The following is a 13,908-nucleotide window of genomic DNA, read 5'->3' on the forward strand; positions in this document are numbered from 1 at the left end:
CAATCATATGGAGCGCTGTCATTGGATGGCGACAGCCATGTTTGCCTCATCGAATGAAACCAGATGGCGCTCGAAACATAATTTAAGTATGAGCATGCGTGTCTAAACATTCGTGCATCGTGACTGAAAACTGCAGCGCGCCGCTTCGGACGCTTGTAAGTATAGATCGAGAAATAAAAGTAATTAGCTTGTGCAATATTAAATTAAGAGTAGGAATATGAACTTGAAATGTTATTTTAACTAATGATCAAAATGCACGTTTGCCTGTTTCGATTTTAACGCATGTTTGAACGATTTAAGATTCGACCGGAGACTCGCTCTTTTCTCGGCGTGCGGGACCGATGATACGCATGCGCGAGAAGTTCAAGGACCATCGTCCACAAGTCCATATGTACATAAATGGACTCGTTCCTCTGACATTTTGCCGCGCTCGAGGATTCTCTTGGAATATTCTAATATTTTTCCGTTCTAAACTTGGTAAGTTGATTAATATATGAAACTGAGAAACATGAAATTGAGAAAATGTTGACAAGAGCATTTAGAGGTTATACGGTGGCATCGCATAAAGTCTAATAAAGATGAGATTAAACATATTTTTCACTTTGCTAAATTAACAAACTTGCTACGCATTATAAATCGAAATATTCAAAAAGTAACGACGATCTTAGGCAGAATGTAATAGCTCAATAATTTCATAAAATGTTGTTTGTATATTATACAATTATTATCTCATTCTTACGAAATATTAAAAGCAAAATTACTGAGAATAGAAATACAAAGATTCTTGACGCAAAATATATATATATATATATATATATATATTCAAATTCGATGTGAAGTGTTTCACTTTACTATACATCCACGAATATATTTTATTTATATGTACTAGAATACTAGAACAACACAAGCTACGCGCGCGCTATTCTTCGATTTTCATGTTAAAAAGAATATTAAAAAAAAACAATATAAAAGTTTGTTTAAACTCGATTTTATAACATATAATTTTAAAAATTAATTAGCAAATTAACGCTTTAATCAGCTGATTTCTGTCGAAAATATTAATAAAACGAAAATTTGCTAATTAAAATTTAAAATAACAATTGTTATAAAAATTATAAAATAGTAATATTTTATTTTGTTTTATTTGTTACAGGTAGCATTGCTGATAAGCTGTGCACGAGTTTGCAAAATTCTCGAGTGAACGGACGTTGATTCGTGCGCGGCGGATTATAGTTTTCGCATATCGTTATTTCTCATTGCGCAATGTACGCGAAATACGCGTGCGGTTCACGCGTCGCGTCGGGAGTGCCGTGTAAAGTGTCGGGCGATCGTAATTATTCGTGCTTTCGGGAGTGTCGCGAGTGCTACCATGGACCAAGAGAGGAGGAGGAGGCCTGGAGGCATCGGGCGACATCGGGACAACTATAAGGTATGCAAAATGAATATATATTTCTTTTAAAAAATACATCACATTTTTGTTACTTTTATTTAAGTATCTATATATATATATGTATTTTATTTGTTATTACAGGTAAGCTTTACAGGTAATAAGAGAGGAGGAGCGAAGGAGGCCCGGGGAGGCATCGGGCGACACTGGGACAACTGTGAGAGGTAAGCAAAATAATTATATAATAACATTTCTTTTAAGAAACATAATTTTTGTTTAAGTATCTCTCTATATATGTATATATTTTATTTGTTACAGGTAGCATTGCTGATAAGCTGCGCGGGAGTTTGACTGCAAGATTCTCGAGTGTCGAACGGACGCGTTGATTCGTTGCATCGTTTTTTGTCATTGCGCAATGTACGCGAAATACGCGTGCGATTCACGCGTCGTGTCGGGAGTGCCGTGTAAAGTGTCGGGCGATCGTAATTATTCGTGTTTTCGCGAGTATCATGAATGCTACTATGGATCAAGAGAGGAGGATGAGGAGGCCCGGCCGGTCCGGGGAGGCATCAAGCAACAGCGGGGCAACTGTGAGGTATGCAAAATACCTAAAAACATTTTTGTATATATATATTGTATATGTGTATATATATATTTTTTATATTAATATTTTTATATTAATTTTAATATTAATATTATTGATTTTATATTAATATTAATATTTTATTTACTAAATATTTCAGACACATGCATACAGATTGTCGTGATTCTAAATGGAAAAGTGGCATACGGCGAAGTCTATACCTGTTACTACACGGACAAACTTTCGAATGAAGCGACTTGGTGCGTGGCCAAGGAAACCCTTGAAGAAATTCGATCCTGCGAAAATACGGCAACCCCGGCGGGAGGGAGCTGACAAGTGAGTGTGCACATTGGAGCTTTTGATAACTACTATCAATCGACGCGAGATATCCGTGTGATAATACGGGGCGGTGAGACGATAGATGCGTGTATGTTGGTGCTTGCTCGTCAGTAGGGCAAGACGGTTCGCGTGATCGAGGTGCCAGTGTATCGGCAATCTCGATGTGAATCGCGATTTCTCGCTGTCGAATATTCGGAAAACCGCTTGATGACGCTTTCTCTTATAGTCACGCAATCTTAATTATATTTTTTCGATTCTCTAAACGTTTCATCGTGTCACGAGGTCGGCGTTTCTTCTCAAATCTAGTTTGACGAATAACGCGAAACAATGTAATTTTGATACTTGTGCACCGTCCGAATGCAAATGAATATGATCAATGATCTTTGTCGGCGGATTTAGATTTAGCAAAGTTTTCTTACTCATAAACATTTTTCGCATCGTACATTAACTGATAAAATTCTTGAAGTGCTTGGAAATGTCGCATGATATCCGTTTTAAAAATATTAGTGCGATATGGAGTATTAAATAGGAAACTACGTTTATGTTTTACGTTAACATTTACTGTAACGCAGTTATAATTATCTGCAATTTTTAATAATTTTTTCCGTTTCTCAAAATCATAGATAATACAAATTAAATTACATTGGTGCTAAATAAATATATTATTTACAAGATCAAGAAAAAAAGAAGTAATTGACAAGTATCTATTTAGTGGAATTGTATTCTAATTTACAAAATTTTGATTAAAGATTTTTTATTTAAATTTAATTAAAAATTTTATATTTTATTTTAAAGTTAATTTTCTTTTAAGAATAAGAAAGTAAAATTACATATATATGTATATATGCAGATTAAATCCTTTTAGTTCTTTTAAATTTATTCACTTATTACCAAACATATTAAATATTAAATAATTACATGCAATTCGTATTGTTCGTATTTTTATTATAATAAAAACAATTGTACAAGGTATAGTAACATATGTAGATAGTACATTCGTGTGATTTATCAGAGAATAATTTATTTGAGAAAGCGACAAATAAAGTTGGTTCTCTGCTAAAGAAAGCTAGTGAAATAACTCCTGATATAGTCCGACATACTGTGAAAATTAGTAAGAATGCATTACAACGAATTGCAGAAACTGCAATACGGTGTCGAATGAGCTTATATGAATCAGGATTTTCTACGTAGCAAGATCTTTTCGCGATGAGAAAAATATTTATCGTGTGATTGTGACAAACGGAGTGTTATTGTACGTGACGTTGTCGGGACAATGATATTTCGCGATTTTCGATTCGGATTAGCAAAAAGCCCGATTTAACCCGCGTCGTTTTCCCGGTCGTATCCATGGGGTCCCGTAGGATCGTCATGCTGGCGATCTTATGGTTAATGCATCGAGTGGATAGCAAAGTGACGTGTCGCGAAGTGCAATTGCATCGTGATTGCGAGGCGTTATGCAGTACGAGTCGCGATGGCGTTATTTCTTGCGAATTGAGAGTAGCTGTTCTCCTACCGGCAGACCCAAGATTCGATATTTCTTTACCTAAGGTTCTTCCGATTCTTGGTAAGATTATTCAGACAAACCGAGATCAGCTAAGTGCGCGGAGTTGAATAAAAAGTTTTGCGCATAATATTCTTTAATTTTATTTAAAATTAAGCTTTATAATACGTATGTAATTGAATTTTTGGATTGTATTAAATTTGCTCGTTATATAAAATGCGTGATTAAATTTATGTTGCAAATAATACAAGAATCAGAAGAATTTTCATTATTATTATGTTAAACGATAAACAATATTGAAATAGTTGCATTATTAATAAAAAAATTATATGTGGGAAAAGTTTTTTTTTTAATTTAATAAAATGTATTTTGAAGGAAATATCGTGTTTTTTTTTACAGATTTAGCAGTCTACGAAGCGAGATCGCGAAGTTTGCTGCCTCATTGGTTAAAACTGAAGTTTCTACCGCAGGATGACCATTGCGACGCAATGTATGCGCAAATTTGCGCAATTGATAGTTATTCACATTGTGTGCACTTGTTTCTTGGACCAGCGTGCGATTATTGCGTCGGTATGTTGTTTTAAGTCTTTTGAATTTTATTTTTTTGCTTCTAAAATACATATAATTAGTCTATAAGAATAATAGTGAGCGGAATGCGGGGTCTGAAAATAAACGACTCTAAAACCATCTTGATATACTGCTTACCCCCTTTAATCCACACATAAATTACGTCTGTGAGAGCTTATGTTTAATTATACATTATTTACTCTAATATATTATATTAAAATTTCCGCAATTTTTCGCGTAAAAGCTGCTGTGTCTCAAAATGATTTAATTACCAGATTATGTAAATGAAACATTATATTTTTTTACATTTCGTACAAATTTTTTATTATTTTTTAATGTTCTGTAATAATATATTTATTAGATACATTGATATATAAAATTCAGTAAATGGCATGTTTTGTTTGGATTATATTTCTTTTCTCTTTTTTTCTATCCTTATTACTGTATATTAATTGAGGGTTTTTTTTTTGCGCAGCGGTCGTTGGCAGAGTCGCGAAATTTTTTGGCGCACCGTTAATTACCACGGGAGGCTTTACTTTCGATTTTACCGAAAAGAAGGTCGAATGTAAAGATGAATACTATATGACCACAAGAATCGGAAGTTTGGCTTTCAGGGACATCGCCAAATTTTTTGTAGCTATAATGGATCGGTATGTACGATTAGAGTTTTATATAAAAATTTTATTATATTCTTATTGTATAAAAATCATTTTCTATTTTTATATTCCCGCATTTTTATATTCCCGCATTGTTTTATTGCAAATACAACTAAATTTGTTGCACGAATAAATTAACTGTGTACCAAAGTTCTTATTATTTCTTTTTTTTTTTTATGAATTAGGTACGAGTGGCGTAAAGTGAATCTTGTTTATGCGACGAATGGGCAAAGTCAAGTTGCTGGTAGGCATACGTGTCAGCTTATGATGAAGTCAATGGTAGAATTTATCAAGAAGGAACATAACATCACTTATGGTACTTTCGATGTCGAAGCTACGACCCCGAACGAGTATCCAGAAGCTTTGAGAGATCACGTCGGCAATTTCTACGGTGGTGAGTGATTTTTTGTTTATCAACTGCATGTTATATTATAAAAGTCATAAATCTGATATCCTTGAAAATATAGCAAAAGAATTATTTATCAACTCTATACACACACATATACATAAAATAATTATGAACAAGAAATCAAATTAAATTTTATGAAAATTGCAATAGAGTATTTTTCTAGTCAATAAAAACATATTGACGCATTATGAGTATAATATAAAATATCAACTGACTAATTGATTAATATAATATTACCAATAGAGAAATAAAGATAAAGTAATTATGGAGGAAATTATATATATTTATATATATAAAGATTACTTTCCAAAATATAGTATTAATTATCGAAATATATATATATTCATTCAAATAACGATATAATTATCATATAACATCAAAAACGTCATTCTTCCTGTTATGAAATATCGCAATATCGAATTCAGATTAAGAAGATATCACCGTTTTGTGTTTATCCGTATTTATCGCATACTTCTGTTTTGACTAATTAAATCGTAGACAACGACGCTCCAAGTGCTGTAAACAAGTTATATTTAAATATAACTGTCGTTGTCTCAAAATGACGAACCAATGATCTTACATTTAATTATTCTTTACGAGAAAATATATAGTTGCAATCGTATAAAGAATAATATATAAATAAATTTGTTAATAGTCTCATATTTTCTATATTTTAATCTGATATTTCTAAAATTAATATGCATCTTATCGACAGTTTATGTCGATAGAAAATAATGATTTTTTTACGTTTATATATTTTTAAATGCATTTAATTCAAAAGCATTGAAATATAAAATAAAAAATACACATTTTATATAGGAAAATACTATAACTTTGAAAAATATAATACATATGAAATGCATAAGTAACATAAATAAAGCATTATATATATATAGTATTTTTTAGAGTTTATATTTTCCTATATAATGTGTATTTTTTAATTTTATATATAATAATTGATAATTGACATTAATTTGTTGATGAAAATGTGTTCTATTTCTGTATTTTCGAATCGCTCCATAACGTTAATGGCAGCGTTGCTATAAACACTATAAATTTGACAAGAATCAATATATTCCGAGTGACGTGAAGGAAAGATGATACATCCCGTACATTAATCATCTCGAGAGGTTTTACTACAGTTATAATTTCTATCGTTCTCTAGTCTCTCGTTTCGACGTAATCGTTCTTCTCTTAATGCTAAATGTGTAATGCTGATATAAATCTTGTGGAACTTTATAGAGGTACATTTCAAAAGAATAAAGTTAATTGTTCTTTATGACATTGAGACACTTTAAATAACGTTATCATATTATACAGAGTTTGTTAATGCCAAATTTATCGTAAAAATACTAAATAAAAAATCCATTTAATAGCGGGGAAAATATAATCTATTAATAAATGATATCGGATATTGTGCTTGTTTATAATATTTTTAGCGAATAAGAAAGTATTTGCGTAATTTTTTGTTTAACTCTCTTTAATCATTAGGTGAACAGTGCCTTATCATATCATTTATCGTTATCGTGTAACTTATCGTGCTTGGACATTTCTATTATTGATATCTTCTCACACGATTTTATACGTCACTACGTCTATATTTAAACATTTCCTTAATGAATTTAAAAGATTACTGATATCTATTTAAAGTGTTACAAGGATTTTCGTCCGGAATTATTTTTTATTCAAAGATAACATCTGTCATATACATCTATCATGTATATACGCAAATGATGATACTTGCTCACAAACTGTAAATAATATATTGTGTATATAATGAATAATATATAAAAATTAATTCATTAAATGTTATAAAGATAACTTTCGAGAAATAGTTAATATCCGCATTGTGTACGTGTGCTGCATAAATTTTATTAACATATATTTTTCGTTAATTAAATATTTAGATAAATTTTTATTCGATATTTTGGCAGTATTGGTGAATATTAATCAATATTTCGAGTGCCAAAGTATTTTATCGACTGTTGAAAGTACCGTCTCTTGTTACACAAAATTCACGAGAAGGATCTTACGTCGGTAATGATTAATGCATTTTGCAAAAAAAGAAAGTAAAATTTTCTATAATTTATATTTCAAGTATGTAATTGAGAAATATTATTATTAATTACGTACATGTGCAGATATGCATATTTATATTTTCACACGTCTCATATATGTGCAAAATAATTTACAATAATTTCTATTTACACCCAACTTTATTTTGCAAAAAAATAGTTCCGGTCTTTCCTTTATTTTTACGAGAAATAGCAGCTGTTTAAAATTTCATAATTTCCAATTTTTCTATCGTGCGTTTTATATTGCATCGTGAGAAAAGTTACGACGTGCATAAGGTAATTGCGCTAGAATAAACAAGAGACTTAAACGTTTTCATATACAGTTTGAAAATTGGAGAACTTTATAACATATAAAGTGAACACGTCATTCGTACTTCTATGTCACCTTTATGTAAAATGAGTAAATATTTGTGAATGTTGTCGATAAATTATGCATAAAATGCTTATTGCATGTGCTTATAATATCGAAACTATATCATTCGATATTGTATATGCATTGAAAGCGTATCCAAATAAGCGTTTATGACAGTTTTTCACTTGCTGCATAAATATTGCAGTTCTATGGTATATGTAGCGAAGTTGAATGTCATAAGAGCATTAAGCTCGGGAAAGCGAGTACCATCGAAACTGACATCTTTGATGATAAGGACATTAGCGAATGCTTTTAAGTTTTTCCGATTTGTCGGAAGAAACGGCATGGAGTCTTAAGAAAAATCTTTAACGACTATCGAATGCGACGTAATGCATCCACATATATGCTTCGACATTTGTCTAAAAAATATAGAGTGTCGCAGGTTTTTTTGACATTTCCATTTATGACTTTTTTCGATTAATTTAGGACATTATTCTTTGGCAAAAATTTGTTTGTTAAATTAAAGTAAAATGCACAGTTACCAAGTTCTGTACTTTTAATTTTTTAAAGTTTTTCTTTGTTTTTTTTATAAATATGCTGTATAAATATTTTTTAACACTGCGGCATTCACGATCAATTTGATTTCAACCAAGTTGATCACAACCAAGTGTATCTTAATATCGCTTATAGCAAATGTGTTTCTACGCGACACTCTTTCTTTTTCTTAGTCCAGTTAGAAGCTATTTTTAAACGATAAAAGGACTAGAGGCAACTCTTGCGTAAATGTTCAACGGTTCTTTCACTTCAAAGATCAGAGAGTTGACCTTGATGATAGATAGATTTGGAACGAATGTGTTTTCTCCATGAATATTACGAAAGTATTACGAAAGTGTGTGCTTATAATAATATAATAGTATCGGGAATAATTTCAGACTTAATAAATATTTACACACATTTTTAACGCGTAGTGATAAAATTATACAAAATATTATCATCATACATATTTTGCAAAGCATATTATATATGTATTCTTTATGAATGATAATGACTTAATTTAAATCCAGTAATATCGATCTAATATCGATATAAAAACTTTAAATTGAACTGATTAAGCGCTTTTATATTTAAGGCAACAATTCTCTATAGTCTTATGATTCTGTTTCTCTAAAATATTTGATGATATTGTTACGTTCTACAAAAAGTATATGAGTCGGAAATTGATGAGTAATAGATTTATTCGGGAAGGAGAGGTACACACGCGAGAAATTGATGAGATTGCAATATCCGATTTATCGATAATTTCCACTGAGTATTGTCACGTATGTGACATTTCAGATATTGTAAAACCTATTTCTCCGTCAATATTTGCGGCCATGAAGGCAGAACGAGTAGTGCGTTATCGATAAAAGCGTGCGATACGGAGGCATCCCATTATTATTTTTGCTAAGATATTAGTGTTCTCCAAACTCTCTTCTTCTCACGTTTTAAAGCACGAGATTTATGTTTGCAAGATAAAATTTACTTGGTCATCTCTAGTGATCACGATGTTGTCTCAATCTATAACGTTTTAATTTGAACACTTTAGGGACATTGCATAATTTTTATAAAAAAGAAGATAAAAGGGAGAAAAAATCTGAAAATTTATAGTAATAAGATTTAAAAAAATATTCTATAAAATGTTATAGAACACTATTTTCTTTTCTTATATTATTTCATATTTCAGATTTTTTGAAAAATATTGTGGGATTTTAGATTCTCTATGATTCTCTATGTTTGTGTGTAGAGAGAATTGCTTTTTCTTTACTTTTTTTAACAAAAGATTGAGCTTGTTTATTCATCGCAACTTGTTCACTCTCAGCTTTGTATTTTCTGGGACACGAATATTTCGAATTTCTCATTAAGGGTTATAGTTACTTAGAAATCAATTAAATTGCGTTTTAATCCATTGACACTTCTAAAATTTAAAGTTCTTTTTTATTTATAATATAAATACGCATCTCTTCGATTCTGCGCCTTCTATAAATTTCACATAAAGTTTATAAAATTTCTATACTAGAAAAAAAAATATCCTAAAGCGAAGATTCTTTCTCTTGAAGCAATTTTTCGTGAATTAGGGGTGTAATCGCAGTAAATGTAAGTAAATCGCAGGCGCGTATACTTTTCGAAATAAAATAATGCGTAGAAGAGATAATACGACTATCACACTTCTGATCTTTGAAGATCTCTAAACAGTCGGTCCGTGCCTCGCGGCGATTCGATGCGGAATGAAAGGTGTGGTGTCCACGGGGGTATATACGGAGAATCTCGACGCATGCGTTCCATTTTCTCGTTGTCTACCTTGGTGGAGGCGCACAACGACATCCACCTACACGATTTCGAAGTGGCGTATCTCGTGTTCCTAGAGCAAGCTGGCTGTGCGCGATGTGAGGGTGCGATAAAGAGAGACCGGTGGCAAAGATAGATAGATTGATAGATCGGGAGATGGATAAGGACAGAGAAAAGAGGAGAGGGTGGCGGGATCGAAGGGAGAAAAAGAGACAGATAGAGAATCGGAAGCAGGAAGAGAGAGAGAGAGAGAAAGAGAGAGGAGATCAAAACGGAGAGGAGGAGCGATCGTCGACTTTGGTGGGCGATCCGGAGCATAGTGCTTTCCTTCGGCTCGCTCTCAGTTTCAGTCGCGCGCTCCAAGCTTGCTCCGAGAGAGCGCGAACCGGAAATCGAGATAACGATCGATCGAAAAAAACAACAGATATCATAGCTCGCGATGGTCCAATGGACCATATATGGAACGATGAGTTATTTCGAGAAATGAGTATAGAGAGATCGCGGATCACGATCGGCCCGATCGATCTCGATCGCGAAGCTATCATCGGTTCACCCCCGGGATATCTCCGAGAGATATCAACGCGTGCAACACGTGCAACACGTGCCTCGTGTCGCAATTAAATAAAAGTTCCGCGAGACGGTAATCCGGTTGATTCTGTTTGCAAATATAATTGGATATAGTGAAAAAGTTGGTTCTTGTCAGTGAGCAAATTGCTAGAGAAGGTCATGTGGCGCAGACACGTCCTTATACCGATCTTCTTATACCCATGTACAATCTACGACCGTGAGGAATATGATTCAGTACGCGCGTGTTTTTTGTCGTTAAAAAGTACATCAGTTTGGTAACATTCGATAATGATGGTGTGAGATTTTCTTTTCTATATATGGTAAAGGCACCTCTCGAACTCGAAATTGCTCGTCCGTGCGTGTAGCAGTTTCTCTGCCGGCTCTCTCGATCGGAAAACACGTGACATTTCCCCGTTGGACGTCCCAGACGCTTTTTCGTATGGAAAAGAATCCCTGATCCCTATGCGACTTGATCAGTTTGCTCTTTTTCTATTATCGAATCTTGTGAAGGGCAAAGGAGAGAAATAATTTTAATAAAATGTTGAACTCTTATTTCGATTTTCTTTTCTTTTTTTTTCTTTTTTTAATAGAAAACATATATCACATTATCATAAAGAATTTGCTTTATTCTTCTCGATATATACAATAATTATAGACTTGAATTATGATGAGTTACGATTGAAAAACTTAAAGTAAAAATAGATTGATCTATGATTTGTAAGTGTCTAAAATTTATGCAAAATAGGCTATTTATAAATTATGGTCTTATTATAAGTTTGATCTTTTAATTACGTAAAAAATTTGAAGCTATATATTCAAAAAATTATAAATAAATGTCAGTAAACAATCCTAACATGCTTACAATTATATGCAATTAACAAAAATTAATTTTAAATAGTTAATTTCACGTGTTATCTTCTTTGACGATCGTACGGGACACTTAGCGAATATTTGAAATCGTGATCGCCTTCGTAGAAATTATTCTGTTTTTCGTCTCAGCAAAATTAATCACAAGAACGAATGACAGATCATCGCGCAATGTGAGTCGTAAACGATCGCGTTAATGTTCCTTTCGCGCGAGTTAACGAGAGAACAGCTGCTATGGTAATAAATTCTCGGGGACCTTTCGCTTGCTTTTTTGACGCTCATATTGGCCCGGAAGTAAATATATTCGTATATATTCATCGGTATTCCCTTCGAAATACCCTTTTTTCACCATAGCTATGAAGAGCGAACCGATCTCCATTGATTCGCCAAACGGATATTCGTTATGCGAGTTTTATACGATCCCACCTTGCCGTATATAAAAGTTTTAAGGTAGTTTAGTTTCACTCTACGAAGGTATCAGTTCGTGACTGTCATAAGTAAAGCAGAGTTGCATAACACAAAGCTGATGTTGAACGCAGTATGCTTAATTATTAGAGTGAACGTATCAATGAAAAATTAATTTTAAAAAATAACTTATTTTATTTTATCTATCAGCCAATAAAAGTGTAAATTTTAATCTGAAATTAGCAACAAAAACAAAAGATTAACGAAAGTAAATGATCAGTGAATGATTATTAATAATAGTGAGTCAATGTTTTAATTTATAACATGTAATAATCAGAAATTGGTAGCGGATTTTATTAAAAAGATTAAGTAATTATATATCGGCTCATATATATGAATGAAAGAAGTTAAATTATTAAATCTATCTTTTAAAAAATTACTGCTTTTATCTTGAACACAAAATATTTTTTTCTCAGTCGTAATAACTTCCAACATTGCGCATCCACTAAGTGATGCTAAGATTTTTTCTGCTATATGCGAATTTTATATAATTTTTATGTAATACATATGGCTGCAAAGCCGATAAGACTGTAAGGGCCGTTTAACTTACCTTACAGAGGAATTAATCCGTATGTGCTTTTCACAAACTTAAACATGATTATGCGTAATTCGAAGCTCTCAGTTTGGTGAACGCTGCGCTTTGAGCGCAGTTTGCCAAGTGTTGAGTACATTTGGATGTCACAAAGTCCAAATCTAATTGTCGGATCGAATTAATCAGATGAGCAACATTGCTCATAAGCCTTGAGAAAAGGTAATTAAATTTTACGCGAGACGCTGTATTTTCCTCTCGACGACCTTGCGCTAAATCCTAAGCAAATCAGGCTTATTTGCGCTTCAATACGAAACCTTAAGGATTCTCTTGTACGTGTCGATTATAGTAAATCTCATTAAACGTGTCCTATGCATTGGAGACTTTTATATTCGAGCGTGCGCGTAGTACAAATAAAATTGACCGTGAAATTGAAACACGATTCGTACATGCAGTTTGATATAACGCGATTTTAATATAATTCTGATTTACGTGAATCTCATAGAGCTACGAGATGTCAAGGATACATCTTCTTTGACAGGACGAATAGAAAAATGCTAAAATATTTCTTTACTCAAGAATGACTTTTTTGCGTCACTCGAACAGGTGCTCTTTCGTTTTCCATATCTATTTTAAGGAGAAAGTGATAATACAATGACAAAATGTCAGAGTTGACAATGACATCTATCTCGTTATTCCATCTCGTCGCGAGATCAGTCGAACCGTATAGTTATCCGAGAAACCCCGGATTGTATTCGCATTGCGTGTTATATGGTAAATGCGGACACGTGTAAACGTTGGGGCGCGATCTCTCGTTCGAAAAGTACGTGCGCCGAATGAAAATGCACATGTATGTACATACATATACTCATGCATGGGATATGAAAATGATGTGGTGGCAAGCTATTATTATATGCTTTGTGCATTTGACAGATTCAGAAAATGGACCCACATAGGTAAAAATTGCTGTAATCAGACTGAGAAAGAAACGAGAAAATTCTCAGTAGTCTTTTTGCACTATTATTTGCGTCCTTAGGGAAAAATAAAGAGTAATAATATATATATGTATATAGAGAGAAAATATTATAGGAAGTATTTCTTCTGTAAAAAGATGATAATATTTTAATTTAATGCAGCTTCTATTGACATAAAATATGCACAAAGCATGTATTTGCTTTTCAGGAAAGTCTTCATATTCCATCATATTTTTGTGTATATACATATATATTTCTTAAGGAACAGTTCATTTAATTTAGCGTTTCTGAGAAAAGTGCTTTAGCTTCTTA

At 32.6% G+C, this 13,908-nt stretch overlaps 1 protein-coding gene across 7 annotated transcripts in view; it reads left to right on the forward strand.

Annotated features, from left to right (window-relative positions):
• Positions 1-117: 117 nt before the first annotated feature.
• Positions 118-13,908, forward strand: part of LOC145934074 (atrial natriuretic peptide receptor 1) — a 93,399-nt gene continuing 79,608 nt past the window's right edge. The window contains exons 1-9 of one of the 7 annotated variants that reach the window (XM_083034358.1): positions 118-155; positions 301-477; positions 1,154-1,429; positions 1,532-1,611; positions 1,706-1,982; positions 2,131-2,306; positions 4,210-4,380; positions 4,853-5,027; positions 5,219-5,427. In XM_083034358.1, the coding sequence (XP_082890484.1) occupies positions 4,299-4,380; positions 4,853-5,027; positions 5,219-5,427 (466 nt within the window). In that variant the 5' untranslated portion in view covers positions 118-155; positions 301-477; positions 1,154-1,429; ... (2 more) ...; positions 2,131-2,306; positions 4,210-4,298. Of the gene's footprint in view, positions 156-300; positions 478-1,153; positions 1,430-1,531; positions 1,612-1,705; positions 1,983-2,130; positions 2,307-2,433; positions 2,639-3,267; positions 3,874-4,209; positions 4,381-4,852; positions 5,028-5,218; positions 5,428-10,554; positions 11,082-13,908 lie in introns of those variants that run through there. The other 6 variants (XM_083034340.1, XM_083034348.1, XM_083034302.1 and 3 more) reach the window with 6 other exon arrangements.

This window comes from Prenolepis imparis, unplaced genomic scaffold (assembly GCF_030444845.1).
Source record: "Prenolepis imparis isolate NDT839.2.m4 unplaced genomic scaffold, iyPreImpa1.0 SCAF_1, whole genome shotgun sequence".
NCBI lineage: Eukaryota > Metazoa > Arthropoda > Insecta > Hymenoptera > Formicidae > Prenolepis > Prenolepis imparis.